This window comes from Hakea prostrata, chromosome 4, assembly GCF_041222555.1.
Source record: "Hakea prostrata isolate BN-2017 chromosome 4, UWA_Hpros_2, whole genome shotgun sequence".
Classification (NCBI taxonomy): Eukaryota; Viridiplantae; Streptophyta; class Magnoliopsida; order Proteales; family Proteaceae; genus Hakea; species Hakea prostrata.
This window is the reverse complement of record NC_142603.1, coordinates 4,077,983-4,094,727: the sequence shown is the minus strand read 5'-3', so window position 1 is coordinate 4,094,727 and position 16,745 is coordinate 4,077,983. Positions and strand designations below refer to the sequence as shown.

General features: G+C 39.5%; 3 protein-coding genes and 1 pseudogene across 3 annotated transcripts; 1 reads left to right on the top strand and 3 right to left on the bottom strand.

Annotated features, from left to right (window-relative positions):
* Positions 1-208: 208 nt before the first annotated feature.
* Positions 209-7,194, top strand: LOC149017185 (Polynucleotidyl transferase, ribonuclease H-like superfamily protein). The gene is made up of 7 exons (XM_089151503.1): positions 209-357; positions 1,308-1,365; positions 2,256-2,327; positions 2,596-2,691; positions 3,265-3,354; positions 5,414-5,491; positions 5,810-7,194. The coding sequence occupies exons 1-6, from the start codon at positions 209-211 to the stop codon at positions 5,456-5,458; spliced, it is 510 nt and encodes a 169-aa protein (XP_089007629.1). The 3' UTR covers positions 5,459-5,491; positions 5,810-7,194.
* Positions 7,195-7,630: 436 nt separating this feature from the next.
* Positions 7,631-8,129, bottom strand: LOC149017184 (uncharacterized; annotated as a pseudogene).
* Positions 8,130-10,015: 1,886 nt separating this feature from the next.
* LOC149017183 (3-oxo-Delta(4,5)-steroid 5-beta-reductase-like) lies at positions 10,016-11,802 on the bottom strand. The gene is made up of 2 exons (XM_089151502.1): positions 11,524-11,802; positions 10,016-11,383 (listed from the first exon to the last, which is right to left on the bottom strand). Exons 1-2 carry the CDS (start codon positions 11,560-11,562, stop codon positions 10,241-10,243), a joined length of 1,182 nt encoding a protein of 393 aa, XP_089007628.1. The 5' UTR covers positions 11,563-11,802; the 3' UTR covers positions 10,016-10,240.
* Positions 11,803-13,505: 1,703 nt separating this feature from the next.
* LOC149017182 (ARM-repeat/Tetratricopeptide repeat (TPR)-like protein) lies at positions 13,506-15,999 on the bottom strand. Its single transcript, XM_089151501.1, has 2 exons — positions 13,963-15,999; positions 13,506-13,877 (listed from the first exon to the last, which is right to left on the bottom strand). Exons 1-2 carry the CDS (start codon positions 15,785-15,787, stop codon positions 13,726-13,728), a joined length of 1,977 nt encoding a protein of 658 aa, XP_089007627.1. The 5' UTR covers positions 15,788-15,999; the 3' UTR covers positions 13,506-13,725.
* Between the last annotated feature and the right edge of the window lie 746 nt (positions 16,000-16,745).

Here is a 16,745-nt window from a genome sequence, read left to right as displayed (position 1 = left end):
GATATAATTTTCTTGACATAATAGGAAAAGGTATGGGTACAAGTGTTTTTCCTGATCCTAACACTTCATTTCCTTGTTTATATAAAGTTTATGGCTTCAAAGAAGTATTGTAGTATCTTTGCTTATTATGAAGAAATCCTATTCAAATTTTATTAAATAATGATGGGGTAGATGACAATGGATTTATCATTTCTTTATTGACTTACAGATGAAATATGTCAAGCCAACCAGTTTGTTTCATGATTTGTTGAAGACAAATGGCCCAGGGCAGGGGAGATTGCTTGGATTAGATGTTGGCAATAAATATGTGGGTTTAGCAGTTTCAGATCCTTCAAATAAAATTGCATCGCCACTAAGGTATGAATTTGATTGCAGTGACTGCACATAAGTTTGGTAACTGCAAGTTTTTCTTCTTTAGAAGTTTTTACCTTTTCTTTATCTGGTTGGGTTTACGAGGGGGCTTTTTTTTTTTTTGGGGGGGGGGGGGGCAATAAATATATGGGTTTAGCGGTTTCACATCCTTCAAATAAAATTGCATCCCCACTAAGGTATGAATTTGACTGCAGTGGCTGTACATAAGTTTGGTAACTGCAATTTTTCTTCATTAGAAGTTTTTACCTTTTCTTTATCTGGTTCGGTTTGGGGGGGGGGGGGGCTCTATGTAACAAATACATGAATCATTGAATAAATTAAGTACAAAACTTTAATGAAAATATCCAGATAGGCTTTTGTGATCCAGGTTCCATGTCAAAACCTCTTGCACTGAGAGGTAATACCATCTGCAGTGGAAGAGGAAATCTACAATGTATCAGAATCATTCTGCTGAACTTTCAATCTTTACCAACTTCAGAAACTGTAGAATTCATATACAACTAGGGTTTCATTGCAGACGAGACAGTTGTGGTTGCTGACATCATAGGGGAAATAATCCTAAAAACCAAGAACACTGGTTACTTATTGGTCTGATATGATATGACCATGCTAGAAGCAAAGAACCAGTACCTATACTGAGTGATTGTCATGTATGGAAAGGGGGGGGGGGATTCAAGGGCACATTGAGAAGATGCCTAGGTTTCACCTTGACAACTATTGATATCTAAAACTGCAACTTAAGATAGTTAGGACTGTTTCTATGTTTAATTAGACATACTCCTAAAAAAATAATGCTACAACACCTCATCATGCTATAACTTCTTAATGTATAGCTTACTTGAAAATTCCACCTGTACGGATATACTGGTTTTGGTTCCACTGATTTCTTGTTTTATGGGTTCATGTCATGGATTCTTTGGATCTTAAATCTGCAGTGTACTGGTGAGGAAGCAGTCAAATATTTGCTTGATGGCAGAAGATTTTCAGTGTCTGGTAAGTTTTTCATTGTTTGCTTTTTCATTCTCATCCAGCACTTAGGAGTTTTTGCAGCATGTTAGGTTTTGCATTTTATGTCTTTCTCTACGATCAACTGGAACAGATTTCGAATTAAAAAAGAAAAACCAACTGCAGTACTAGTTTTTGATAGTTCTTTATCCTATGCAGTATTTCAGGATGATATACTGACTATAAATTTCAACCATTGTGATTTTGTCATTTGTTTTTTGTGCATTAGCAGGTTAGGCCTCTGTGGTCTATGAACAAATTTTTGTTGGAGCTCATACGGGATTCTGTACTAGCACCAACAAATTTGTACATAATTCTGGATAGCAGAGTGTTTTCTTTTCAATGAATAATTCAATAGATGTAGGAAAGATGCTTCTTGTGCAATTATTATTTGAAATCCCGAAATATGTAGTATGTTAAACAGGATGAACCTGGTGCCGAATGTTCTGCACAAGCAGAGTCCAAGGGGAAATTTTCCTATGCAGGCTTATTCCAGCAATTTTGCTGAGAAGCTGCTTCAATACCATGACCTCAGGCTACAAAATGTGTATCATGTTATAATGAAATTATCATTAATAATTTGGGTTAAACTTTTGCTTTTCCTTATCAAGGAAGAGGTAGGGGAAGATTGTGTTTCTTCAGAATGTTTCCTGGTATGACCAATAATGTAGATTCTTGGCATTCTTATTTCTTATTGTTGTTGGTTACCCAAGTGATAGCTGTCCTATTTGATTGTGATGTAATTAGATAGGACATGACCATTTTTACAGACCCTAATTCTCAATTTTTATCATTCGTAATTATTTCAGAACATCACACCCATTGTTTGTTGTTCTATGAATTTTTAGGTCTGATCTGTCCTTGTTGCCTTTATGCAGATTTCAACACTTTCTCTCTCCGGCTTCATTGTTGGCTACCCTTTTGATCGCCAGCAGCAGAACATACCAGATGTGCATTTTCATTCTTTTGATTCTTTCATAATCTTTATTTTATTTTATTTTATATTTTTAAAATTCTTATTCATGCGTAGAATTCCCCCCACCACTTCTGAGTGATTCATTTTGCCATGTACCAGTCATCCAAATCCTGTATCAGAAAATCACAAAGTGAGATGAATATCAAAAACTGCTGGAATTTAAAACAGGGAATCAATGACAAACAGAATCAGTTCGTAATCTTATTTTCTTATTATCATAATCTTTTCTTTATTTTCATTAGGCTGTTCAAGTGAAGCTTTTTGTGGAGGATCTTCGGAAGACGGGAAAACTTGAAGGTTTGAAGTATACATTCTGGGATGAGCGCTTTACATCAAAGGTAAAGAGTTGTTATCTTTTTATGCTGTAGACTGATCATGACAATGTTTCAGAATGGTGATGTGGTCCAACTGACTAACCATACATGTGGACTGAATGTACTGGCTAAGCTCATTATTAAATAGATTTGCTTCCACATGGGGTATTCTGGATCCTTACAAATCTCCTCCGTCCAGCCCAAAAAGCGGGTCGGGAGTTGTCTGAAAGGTGAATCCTGTAGATTAGAGGGATTAATAGTCCAGTAAAGTTTTATTATCTAGGCATTAAAACACCTCCTGTCCATACCATTTTTATTTTATTTTATTTGTTTTCTTTGTTTTTTGATTTTTGTAATATGAGTGCCAGCGGATTGCAATAAGTACATGAAGGTATGTTGGTAAAAGATGCTGGATGGATTTTTACACACCGTCAAATGTGGCTCAAGTGCTTGGGGTTTGGAAGCCATTGAGGGAGCTAACCTTGTGATTCCCTGTAGCTCTTCATATTTGAAATTTATATGACCTCCATTTACCAATTTTATCAAGTTATATTGCTATCTTCTGAGACTGATCCTTATTCTAATTATTACTCTCAGACTGTTGAATTACTATTGAAGCCTTTAGATCTACACCCTGTACATGCAAAGACAATGCTTGATAAGTTTGCTGCTGTTGGGATACTACAGGTAACTCTAATAACGCTTCCTTTCATATGTCCTGATATTGAATCTATTAGTTCTGGATACTTCATTAGCGTTAATTGGAATTCTTTGTGCTGGAATATGCAAATTGATGAAGTTGCAGAAATTTTAGAAATTTTCATTTATTTTTTCTGGACATAGTCCAATATAACTGAAAATGTTTGAATTTTAATGAGAGTTGCATTACACCTCTAAGAAATTTATGAAGTACATCCTAAAGGTTGTCAGATGATATAATTTGGTATTACATAATATTAATGCGATTGTCCCTATGGCTTCAGTCCCTATTCATTGAATCAGGTTTTACTCTGGTGTGTAATGAGAAGAATTTTCCTGATCATAAATGGCCAGACCTATCCAAAAGTTGGCATTTCAAGGAACATACTGGAGAAGGGTATTTGATGCAGCAGATCCAAGTTCCTGATGTATCAATGCAGGAGGAACCAAACCAAATCTAAAGAACAAAATAGGCCTGCAGTTTCACTTTGAACCTGTTTTTGGTTTAGGTGCAACCTCTAAGCTTGGGTATTCAATGATGTACTCAAAACCAAATCTTAGGACTGTTGGTCAGTATATTGTTGTTACCATGTTTCCTGTAAAAGCTGCAGTGTTACAGTAAGTTCTAGGCATGTTTGGAAGTTTGTGTGGATAAACTTTTAGTCTGTCCAGGAAACTACCATTCCAACTTGCACAATAGGGTGGATCAGAGGATTCCTGGTCCATTTTAATTATTTTATTCCTACTGCTTAATTAGTTGCCCTGAAGCTAATATAATCATTCCTTTCATCCCTTTCAGTTTCTGTATGTTTATGCGTTATTTTCTTCCTTTGACGTGATGGTTCTATTGGTGATCCATTCAAAATAAGCTGGTCACTTTGACTTTGATAAGGTTGAGCCCTACCCATGTTTTTAAGATGAATAGATTTGGCTTTTTCCTCCATTGATCTGTGAGTGGCTAAGTATGCTGATGGGATTGCACCCTACTTCCAGGCGAGAGACTTGGATCATATCCTTCTTTCCTATTTTTATTTCTCCCCTGTTATTTCAGAAACTCCTTTTCTTTCATGTTCATGCTTAAGTTGATTGAATAAATTTCCTGATTGCTCTCATATCTGAAATTCTGCTTCTATGTTGATCTTGAAATTCCAGTCTGTGAAGTGTAAACTAATTTCTGGGTTTTTCATCTAAATAAGAAATCTGGCCTTTTCTAGTCTGAGATTTCAAATATGTTTTTAGATTAAATAATTGGGCCAGGTTCTTTGGTGAAATGTGTTTTCAGATTTGGATCTTGCTACTGGTTTAGTAGGTCATTACAACAACAATAAGCCTTGTCCCAACTAAATGGGGTCGGCTACATGGATTATTGCCCTTCAATCAATTCTGTTTGAGGCCATGCATTCTTCAATTTAAATTTTTAATCTTCTTTGATCAGGGATTGAAGTCTAGAATATGTTTCCAATTAATGTTTCTTAGTTGGTATTCAATTTGATTAATGATTTGAGCCCACTAGACTTGAAGACTGATTCCTGGTACTAGAACCCTTAATTATGAGTCCAGTTGGATATTGCCATGAATTCGTATCAGACCATCAGATATGAACCAATTTTTGAGGAATTGTTCTCCCACATATATCTTAACCTTCGACAGAAGTCTCTTGCATTCTGAGTTTTTTCTGATTTTCTTTGTCAAAATTCTTCAGTCTGGTTTCTTGATTGTGAGTCTGGTTTTCTTTGAGCGCAAACACCAGAACCTTTAGCATTCTTTATTTACAGAAATATCTGTGTCATATGCAGTATTTTAAAGAACCATATATGTGTTGTTTGACATTAAACTGGAAAGACTGCACCTTATGTGGATTTGAATTTATAATCTAGTTTCAATTACACCGGGGTAGGACTAGAAAAAGGCTTTCAGCTGTCTGGAACTTTGCACCCGCTCCCCATCTTTTGCTTTTTTCTGCCTGTGTACTTCCCTGGAGTGGTGGATTCAGTATTTCTCCACCCATTTAGCATTTCAGCAGACTGAGCAGTGTGCTCATGGACAGGGGTACCTGGATCAGATGCACAGGAAATTGAAGTCAGAGGAGTAATCACGACATCAATACATTTGTGGAGGGCTGAAGGTAATCGATATCTTGTAATTCCAGTGATCTGGTGTCTAACTTCAGTAACTTGTCAATTGTATTCATTTAAAGTATACACCTTTGCGCTGTTGCCTCTTGGGTTTCCTTGTTTTTACATTCCATTTGTTTCATGCAGAAAGGCGGAAAAGAAAATTCAGTATTAACAATATTCTCTGCCTTTATTTGATGTAAAATGCAAAATAATTCAAAAAGGAAAAAAAATTTAGAGCCATGGAAAATACTGGGAAATGAACATGCAAAATAATGCAAAAAGGGAAAGAAAAAAAATTAACAGTCATGTAAATTATCATTTTGCAGGGAAAATCACTGGGGAACAAACAAAAGACGGCGACAAGGAGCGTTGGTTGATAATTTGACATGCATGGTTGCTCCCAAATTTTGGCATCCAGCTCAGCGTTACTTTCCAGGTTTTCACCCTTTGTTTAGATTGTGAACGATTTTGTTTCCAAGTTTTTACCTTCTATTTTCAATCGCACCCTTTCCTAATTGCGTGACCTAGTCACTGCCTTACTCTCTCACTTCTTAAATACCTCCTACCTTACAAGCATTATATTGTTCTGAAAGTTATTAATTTGCTACACAACAATATGAGTATGAACTTCAGTACATCTTTGGTCTGTTGACTCAGATGATTACACTATTTGTCATGGCATTAATTTTCAAATATATATACTGAGAATTACGATGTGCTCTAAGAAAGGAGTAGACATGGCACAAGGTCTTGATGAAATCTCAATTGAAAGTATGTAGGAGTTTAGGAACCTATGTGCTACTAGGTTGATCAAGTTGTTTAATAAGAATATGAGCACAAAAAAAAAATGCTAAATGAATAGAGGAAAGCATCATGGTCCTAATTTGCAAAATAAATGGGATATTTGAAACTATTTTTTATGTACCTTTGGTCTTGATTTGGCGGATGGTGAGGTAGTGAAATTTGATGAAAAAAGGGTTTCATAAAGCAATTATTTTAGGTGCAATTATTTTAGGCACAATAGTTTTACCATAAATGAAAAAAATGATATAGAGGATGATATTTTTCATAAAATTAGAAGAGGGTGGGTGAAGTGAAAAGGTGTGCCTGGTTTTTTTGTAATCAATATATTCTTTTCAAGCTCAAAGGTTATAAGATCGTTGTATGACCAATTATGATGTATGGTGCATAATGTTAGACCGTTAGGAAGCATCATATGTTAAGATGGATGAGTGGTAAAATTAGGAAAGATAAGGTAATGAATGGTTATATTAGAACTGATTTGGAAGTAGCTTTGATAAGTAATACGCTACGAGAAACTCGATTGAAGTGACATAGTTATGTTCAACGGAGATTTTTAAATGTCCCATGTCTGTAGGGGTACTTAAATCCAAGTCAAAGGAATTAGAAGAACTCGGGCAGGCGTAAGATAACGTTAGGAGAAGTGGTGAGAAAGGATATGTATGACTTAGTATAACATGTAGCTGACCTCAATCAGTTGTGACAAGGCTGTTTCTTCTTTCTTGAGGCTTATTTGTTTCAATGATCCTATCCTTAATAGGGAATACCATATCCATATCCTATTCTTGAGAGGATTCAGATTCTCCTATTAGGAAAATAGATTAGAATGTGGAATTTTATTATTCATTTAGTCCAGTAAAGTATCCTGACAAATCACCAATGCTTCCACCCAATCTCCCCACGCCAAAATTTCAGGCAGTGATGATAAACCGTTAAGTCTGAAGTTAAAACACTGGTTGGCATTGCAATTTCATTTTACTGAATCAAACAACAACACAGTTGATCATCTGCGATGTTGCAATATAAATCTAGAACAAGAGTTCTATTCCATATAATCCGTGGCTTATTTTTCTCTCCATGGTCCAAAGATTGCAGTCTTCAGATAGGTCATTTATTATCAGTAGGGACTGAAACGAGGGAATTACATGGACATGGCTTCATGTGAGGCTTTTTTATGCATCAAAGGAAGCAAATTGCATTCAATTGTAGAATAATTTATTGAAAATTCTGACTCTGATCAACATTTTTTTTTTTGCTTCTTCATCCTCCTCACACTTGGACAAACAGAAGAAAGAAAAGTAAAAAAGAGATTGGGGGCGAGATTGCAGGGAGTAGTAATAGGAGACCTAGACCGCCGTGTTCAAGTACCTATAAGCGAAGAATCCCCCAGCGACCAAGAGCGGAACAAAGAACTCGATGAAGCTCTTAAATTTGGGTAACCCATCTTCTTTAATTACGAATGCTGACATCTCTTTCCCCTTGGATTCTTTGTATGAAGTAGCAGAAGTCTCTTCTCCTCCTTGTACCTTGAATCCTTGGAGTACACCCACCTGGTACTTGACTAGCATGTTCTGAGCTGCCTTGCTGTGGCCTATGTCTTCGAATTCTTTGGTAGCATCTTTTCCTGCTGCCTCTATCAGTACTTCCTCTCCTCCGGGGTGTTCTTCCAGAAACTTCGTCACGTCTAGCACCTGTAATTCACACAGAAGAAATCAGTTGAGAGAGAGAGAGAGGGAGAGGGGGTGGGGGAAGAGGGTATACCCGGCCATTGATGACGAACCAGCAATCTTTCTTGGATTTGTGCTGGGCGACCTGTGAGAGGGTGAAGACCCGTCGATCTGCCATTGCGTTGTGCAAGTTAAATTGGTCTCGGAGACTGTGGAAGTGTTTGAGCAAAGCAGGGTGTGTGACGGGTACTTAAGAGATTGGGAATTTGTAGGGAGTGGAAAGGGGGAGATTGGCGACACTTGAGAGCAGGGATGAAGGTTAGCTCGAGATCCACGATTTGACCTAACCACTCCCCAATTTTGAGTTCTTAATTCGAAAACAGCCACTGGTTACCAAGGAAAAGGACTAGTACTACTGGAGAGGAAGGGCAATCACGCACAGAAAGGAAATTAGAAAACTCGCTTTTTCTGGTTAGGTAAAAGCTTCGAGGCCCCCCTGACCCAACTACCATTCCGGTCTTTAAAGATGCACCGGTAAGAAAACATACGAAAATTTAAGTGGCGGCTCAGAGGTAGTTGGGTATTGGGATCGGCCAATTTTTGAGAGAATCGGTTGATACTTTCCACTGATCCGGGTTTGGTCTGTACAGTGGACCTTTCGTCGCTCTGGGCCAATTGGAGATCTGTTAAATATTGAAATCAGCCTGGGCTCACTGTTCATGTTTTTCCAATGGCCCATACTACTTGTTGATCTGGCCCCGGAATAGGTGGGTTCCGGTTTTCAAAGCATGCCAAGAGGTTTGCCAAGAAGCAACTACCCTTGAAAGGGTGTTGTGTAATTGTTCACTCTTTGAGTGCTCTTGTGCCGAAGATGAACAGGAGAAGCTGTGAGATGTAAAAATGGATCCCTAGATGAGCAAAGCACCCCGCACAAGTAGGTTTGGATGAATGACTACATTTGTCTTTCTCGCCCTGTCCCTCAATAGAGAAAAGGCGGGAAAGTAAGAACAGTAATGGAGGCGTAATTCATAGCAAATCCTCTCTCACGGGGTCTATTACATCTGAGAGGGTTGAGCTTGCGAAGATCTGCAGCTCGCGGATCTGTTCCAAGGCTATTCGTGTTCTTGATTCTCTCCTTTCTCAATCATGTTCCGTTCAAGAATTCTGGTTAGTGCTCTCTCCATTTTCTGTACCTGCGTTATGGTTCACAGATAAAAGCAATTAGGTTTTACTTTTATTTTTCCTTCGTGTCAAAGCGAGCCTTCTGCTACAGCCAACTTGAGTCGCACTTGCACATGGTCAAAGACTTTTACAAGCACTTCATCTTGATCCAAACTTCTTCAAGCCTGTATCCTCTAGGGTCTGCTCGAAGGAACAATGGAATTTCAGGTTCCAATTCCCCCTTAATATATCTATTCGTACTTCTCATTTCCTTATTTTATTTTTATGTTTTTGTTTCTCCCCAAAATGGTATTGCAGACCAGTGGATTCTTGAATTGAGATTGCAAGAATGATTATACCTCGCTATTTTTCTGCCTGAAATATTCTTTTGCAGTAGCTGTTTTTTTCTTTCTTCCAGTCCACCTATATCTGTAATGCCTTGAGGTTCTTGCCTATGAATAGAATATAATCCAGTGATGTTGAGACTTGAGAGAGAGTTCTTGACCAATGGAGAACTAAACTGATCACAAAAAAATGAAACAATATGCAAAGTAGAAACCACAATTAGCCACGTAGCAGGTGAGGTTTACATAGGTCTGGCATTATACTATTTGTTTAGGGGGCAAGCGTCCAGTTTCACTAGTCATACAAGTGTAGTATTAACAACAAGAGGGGTTCAAGCTCCTTGCTAACCTTCCTAAAACTGAGATTGAACCATAGGAGTTCAAAGTTCTAGGCACTCGTCCAATCCCTGGTATCCTTTTCATCAATAAGAAAGACCTATAACCTGAACCTTGGACATGCATAGCTTTGTGTCTTTGTGTCACAAAAACCTAGTTCTTGCCCTCTTTCTTATATATATATGTCGTTCTTAGTATCAAACAGATGTTGAGACAGAGTGAAAGCTTCCCAAAGAATAAGATGCCATTGAACCTTGAGTCTCATTACACGAGAGATACTTTATAAAACAAGGAAGACAGACAAGATAAAGGATTTGAAAGAACGCAGCAGCAGCAGCAAATTACAAGAAGAAAAAGAAAAAGCTTACTAATCCAACTCAATTCCTTCCCATACAGACATAAATGAAAAGGGCAGATGCTAAAACCCAAATCCCTCGCAAAAATCAGGCTAAGGAACGAGCTTGGATGCCTTCATCCTGTCTATCCATGAAATAAATGACTTGGTGGTATTTCTAAAACCCAGAAAACCATGCTCTTTACTCTTGTTCATGGAGCTCAACAATGACTCTGGAGTCGCAAGATTACCATCTGCGAACCACCAAACCCCTATTTCCTCTAGTTTAGTTGGCAACAGTTCGTTCTCTCTCACGATCTCATCCCAGACGGGTCCCTTATCTTTCATCATCTCCGCCAACGGAGGAACACCCTCTTCATATTCAGGGCATTCCAACTCGAATTGCTCCGCCAACGTCCCCCACAGGTGCTTCCACCTGAACACATCCCCGTTTGCACAATTGAACGCTTCGTTCTTTGCATAAGGATCGACAGACACCCAAATGTGTTGCTCAGCGATGAGATCAGCATCAGATGCATCGAAGAAACAATTCCAAGCAGCTCGAGTTCCTGGGAACCTCAGAGGCTTACCCTCGTGCTTACAGATGGCGGCGTAGACGCAGAGGGTGCCGACCATGTTCATCAAGCTGAAAGGTGAGAAGCCGAAGATGGTGGTGGGGCGGAGAACAGACCAAGTCAAGTTGTCTTTCTTCTCGACCTCTTCGAAAAGGATGTCCTCCATGGTATAGTAGAAATTGCGCGAGGGAAGCCGTGGGAGATCTTCGTGGAATGGAGGCTCATGAGGACGGACCTTGCCGGACATCAAATCCTCAAAAGAACCCATGTAGTGCTTGGTCCCCGTTTGGAGGCTGATGTGTTGCAGATTGGGGGAATTAGGGATCACAGCTCGAAGAACATTGCGGAACATAGCGTCGTTGATTTCACAATTGGCGGATTCGCTGTCATGAGCGGCCCAGGTGACGTAGAAGATGTGAGTAACATCGGTGAGAGGGGAGAGCTTTTCTAGGGTTTCGTCGGCGTTGGAGACGTCACATTGGATGTATTCGATGGGGTTATCTGCGTTCCAGGAAGGGCGAGGACGACGAGCAACGCCGTAAACTTTCCAGGGGCCGCCAGGAGTGTCGGCGAGAGGGAGAATCTCGGCGAGGCTGTTTCCGACGATGCCGGTGATGCCGATGACCAGTCCGACGCTCTCGTGGAGTCCCTTCGGACGAGCTTCATTGTCATCGGATCTCTTCTGTTCTAGGAATTAAATTTCAACAATCAGCAATTATCGATTTCATAAAAGTAAAATCAGAATCATCAAATAATTCGTCTTCAAAGAAAGAGAGGTTTTAGTTCTTAAAGGAAAAAAAACATGAAGGAAAATGAAATTGCCTTAGCAGCACCGATCGCTCCAGCCCACCACCAACTCATTATCTGTTCTCTTTTGGATGAATTACAAGTGCCAACTGCTATCAGGAAATGAAGAAAGCAAGCAAAGATGTTTATCGAAACGTGTTGAAGATCGAAGGACTTGTAGTTGAGAACGGTGGATGGACTGAGTGAGACTTGAAGAAATGACTTTCCTTTTTTACGCAAAACGTTAAAAGTCTGCGTTAACAATCGTGATTCACGTGACCAGTGACACGTGACAGGTGTTCATTGAATGCTGTGACACAAAAAATAATCAAAATGTGCCGCAGCGGCGTATCCAGTGTCCGTGAGTGAAGCGATCAGCCCAAGTCCAACAAGTCCAACATTATCTTTTGAGCCCAAGGGGTTGGCTCGCCTGCCCGAAGTCCTAAGTCCATTTTCGGCCCAATTAAAAACGGGCCCCAAAAAGCTTTTCACCTCTGGCCCATACCTTATTTCCATATCTAGCCCAATATTTAAAATAGACACAAGCCTCCATTTTTTCACATCGGCCCAAGCAAGACAAATACCCCCAAAACTACCGGACGAGATAGATTGAAATCTTGACCAAGATTCGATCTGAAGGCCCAAGTTGTTTGGCTTGACGTTAAATGCGCATGGCTGAAGCAATTTCAGAATCATCTTCCATTTTTCCGATTCTAGATCCAACTATTTCAGTCTCGACACCCATTTGGTATTTTCTGTGCGGGATAATTGTTGCAGGCCGAAATCTCAGCTTGAGCTTGGCTTTGACGAGCTCAGTTTATCCAACTTTGCTTCTGTCAATGTGGTTCTAGCACGGTGGTAACAGCCTCTTATTTAGGTTCACCCTTTATACACTTCTCACTTTCCATATGCTTATTAGTCCTGTCCTTAGGACTGAATTGATGATGACCCAAAACAAAATAAACCCTGCCATATGCAACTGCACTTGAATATATCAGAAAGTCAAGCTTGATAAAATGTACTATTCCAAGAGAAAATCATTAGGCCCTCACTACTATTGCATGATCTATTACTTCATTGGACAATTAGGTGTAGAAGTTGAAGAAAAAATATCATAGGATCATATCCACAGCCTTAATGTTTATTTGATTTCTATGGTGGAAGACTTAAATGTTGTCTCTATCTTAGTTTCTTTCTTATAGGGGCAAAACATTTGATGTTATCTTCCTCCTCAATTTAACCATTTTTAACATTAAGGCTGGCCTACTAATTATAATTTTATAAACCCAAAAAGGAGAAAAGTAAGCCTAGTTTGTTGGCTGTAGTGTTATCTGCCAAATCTGTTGTTTCTCTTTTTGTCTTATTAGTCCTCTAAACAAACACCTTTAGGGTGATTAAGGCCTAATTAAATAGAAAAAATGCCCACCAGGCCACAAAGTACGTTATAATTAAAAAGATCACACCAAAGGTGGTGTTTGCATTTCCTGATGACTTTACCAATCCTGTCCAACACTTTGGATACCATAAATATAATGAAACATTAGCTATGGCTTTAACCTTAGTAGAAATGCTAATATTATTAATTACTCCATTGATATTTTAGTGTGGTAGGTTAGGTATGATTCATTCTTAAATAATACCAAGATTTGTTTAAAGGAGTGTAAGCAAAGGGTTGTCATCAATTAAAATGACAAGTTACATGTACAACTAATAAGGAATTCTAAATGTGCTTCTAGCACAGTGATGACAATCTCTTAGAGAGACAGTAAAACCATAGTGTTGGGTTTGAACCTTCCTCCCCATCCTCATTGATACACTTGAAGATGTAGAATATCAAATTAGTTCATCCTCTTTTTCATATAGAGGTATGTGAATACTACAAATGAATTATATGTACACTTCCAAAATTTATTCTGTTACGCATGTCTCTCTATGCCTAACAACGTTAGTTTTTAAACATAGAAGAGCGTAGTTAATCGGATTAACAGATATGAAAGATGATTAGATTTTTTTTTTTTCCGTCGATTTTAGAAGATATAATTAGATCACCTGAACTGTTTACATCAGCAAGCTTGGCCATTGAGATCTACACGTACCAGCTAAGCTACCGAGATAATGAGTTACAAATTACCAACCAGATTCTAACTTTTACCTAAGAGTAAAAAGATTCTAACCTTCCTTTACCCAAAAAAAATAAATTTTCTAACGTTGATGCCGTTCCGACAGCAAATGAGATTCTCAAAACCATATTTTCGTCTCACAGTGTCGGTGAGTCTTGAGTTTATCGGGCGTGGAAGATTGCTTCTTCCTGCACTCTCTGGCTGCGGTTTCCAGATTTGATCTCCGCCGTCGATTTTCAAGCAACGGCTCTTCTAAAATTGTTGACAGACCTGAACGGAACAAAAAAAATGTCAAAAATTGTTAGCCAGATTCCGAAAACAAGATCCAAATCCTACGATCAGGTGAAATCACCACCTGCTGTTGTGGGTCCCAGATCCATGGTCCCACCTACTATGTTGTTATCATCCTTGAAAGCCTCGCCAGCATCTCCGTGATGACGGTGGTGGTGGCCTGGTTTGTTTGACTTTGGACTCTTACAACGGGCATCGGCAAAAATCCACGTGGCATTCATCTGTTTGTTGATCATGCGAACGGCGTAATACGGAACCTTGATCCGCTTCGTCTCCGTTGACGTGATGCTGCAATAGTTCACGAAGACGATGGAGTCCATCAAGCTTTCCTTCGCCAATCCTTTCATGTCGTAGGCCTGAGACCTTCTCCATAGACTCTTACAGTGAGAATTTGCAGGATTTGATAAGCATAGAGCTCGACTGGCATCTCTAATGGCTGCCTCTGGGTCCCTCAGTAGCAGGTGACACTGTGATCTGTTGCTGTAAAGAACCATTCTTTCCTTCCTCATCTTTAATGGGCAGAGCTCCAGAGCTTCTGAGTACTTGAGAACTGCTTTTTCTATGTCGCCAGACCAGAACCTGTCGTTTCCTTGTTGCTTTAGCGAACCTGCTAAAGCACTTCTCTTCTGGATTTCTGTATCCGAAAGCAATTTCTCTCTCCTCCTCCTCTCTACCTTCAAATCCCATATCTCCATCAATGCTTTTTTGACGTCTCTGCTGTTCTTGAATTTCAATCTCCTGTCGTCGTAGTCTAGCAGTAGTGTTACTGTCACTGCGTCTCCTAGTTCTTCTCTTCCTCCAAGGGTTCCCAGCTCAACTAAATCGGCCAGATAGGGAGCTCCAATCTCCATGGCTGTGCACCTCGTAACTGGGTCCCTGAGAAGCAGGAGGAGACAGTCGATTCCCATGTACTGCCATTTACCTGATGATCTTGACAGATTACAGAGGCTTTCCATCACTTCTTTGGACTCTGAAACGCTTTTTCTCCCCGTTTCGCTGTAACAGAGTATTCTTACCAGACCAACCCAAGCCGGGGAGCTATGGTTTACAAGCCCACCCCACATTCCACACAATTTCTTCAAGAATTCTGTTTTGCAGATTAGACTCAAGGATCTCTCCTTGCATGCAAAGCAATTTAGGAGATAGAGACACCAGCACTGGAGTTGGCTTACCCATTCCTCTGCTTTTCGATTCTCCATGTCAAAATCTCTAACGCCTCTTGTAAGCAAGTCGCTTTGGTACTTGGACCTCTTCTTCTCCTTGAGTCTGATGAAATTGGCGTACACAGAGTCAAGGCAGGTGGAAGCTATGTCCATGGTGAGGTTCACAATCTCTTCTTCGCGTTCTGCAACTGCGTTGAAGGTCCTTTCGTAACTGGCGAGATGACCAAGCGCACGTACAGCAACCCTCTGCTCAACCCAACTGATCTTTCCTCTGAGCAGCTCCATCAGTGGCGGAATTACTCCCGATTTCACGGCTTTCTCAGCGAATTCGGCCTTGTTCATGGTGTAGGAACCGATGACATGGGCGGCATAGTAAGGAATGTAGATGTTCTGGTCCCTCAGAAGCCAGTCATGGTTGTTGATGCCTTTGCTGATAAGACTAGCCATGCATTCGAAGATGCCTAGAGAAGGAAATTCAGGATCATTCGGTTGAGTCATCGCGAGATTCCAGAGCCCACTCAGAACCAAGACGTTTTCTTGGTCGTCCCTCTGTGGGATTTCTTTGAAGCATTTGGCGATCCCAGATGCTCTGACAGATGGGTTTGGCTCCTTCATGGTGCAGAAGAAACAACAGGGTTTGTTACATGTTTGCTCTTGGCGCATGTAATTAGCTTCTCTGTCGAAGGTGGCTTTCTTCTTGTTAATCTTTTCTTGCCGCAAATCCATGGATGGGGCTCTAGAATCTGTCGAAAGGTTACAGCTCTTAGTTATAGAATTTGAATTCCAGGACAGAAAAAGGTGGAGAGATTAAACTTAAGGATAATGTAAAGGGTGGAGAGATGGGCTGTGGAGGGGAAGCAATAGCTAGGAAAGCATGAAAGAGACTTAATGTCCTTGTCAATTGTTGATCAATGAATACACCCTTTTTATATCGAGTCTTGAGAAACCATGTTTAGCGATGGAGGGGAGATTGAATTACAATTAAACTTTATGCAGCCGTAGTATATGGCTTTATGGCTTTTTTATGCTTTGGAGAAAAGAAAACCCAAGAGAACAAGAGAGAGATGCCAAGGAAAGGACAAGTGCTTAAATCCTACTCAGAAAGTAGGTCTTTTACTATTTTTTTTTTCCAATCATGATATCAACAGGCTTAGAAGAAAATTGCCTTTACAGACTATTTGTGCAGAGACTATTAAAAGGCCACAGGGTTGAAGGTTATTGCCTTATTGGGCAGACTCTGAGATATGAAGACATAATAGCTTTAGCCATATGGTATGCTTATTTTTTTGTGATTTTCATTCTTCTCTGTCGTTTTTGGTTCACATCGCATTAATATATGTCCATATCTGTCCTTAAAATAAACACAGTATAGATGCAATGGAGATGTATGCAAATTTTATATTTAAACCACAATTGGGTCAATATTCACTTAACCTTTTCCGTACTGGGCTTCGGCGATAGCTATACTTAAAACAGGGGATTTTTTTTTCTTTATTTTTTTGGGTGAAAAACAGGGGAGAGTCTGGAGAATTTTGACATGAAAATCATGAACGTGTTTGAATTTTGGTTACCCTTCTCTTCAAAAAGAAAAAAAGTAGGAATTTCCTTTATCTGATTGTTTTTTGTGCAGCTAACGACCACTTAGTTTGCTATTTTTTTTTTTGGGTAAACTTAGTTTGCTATT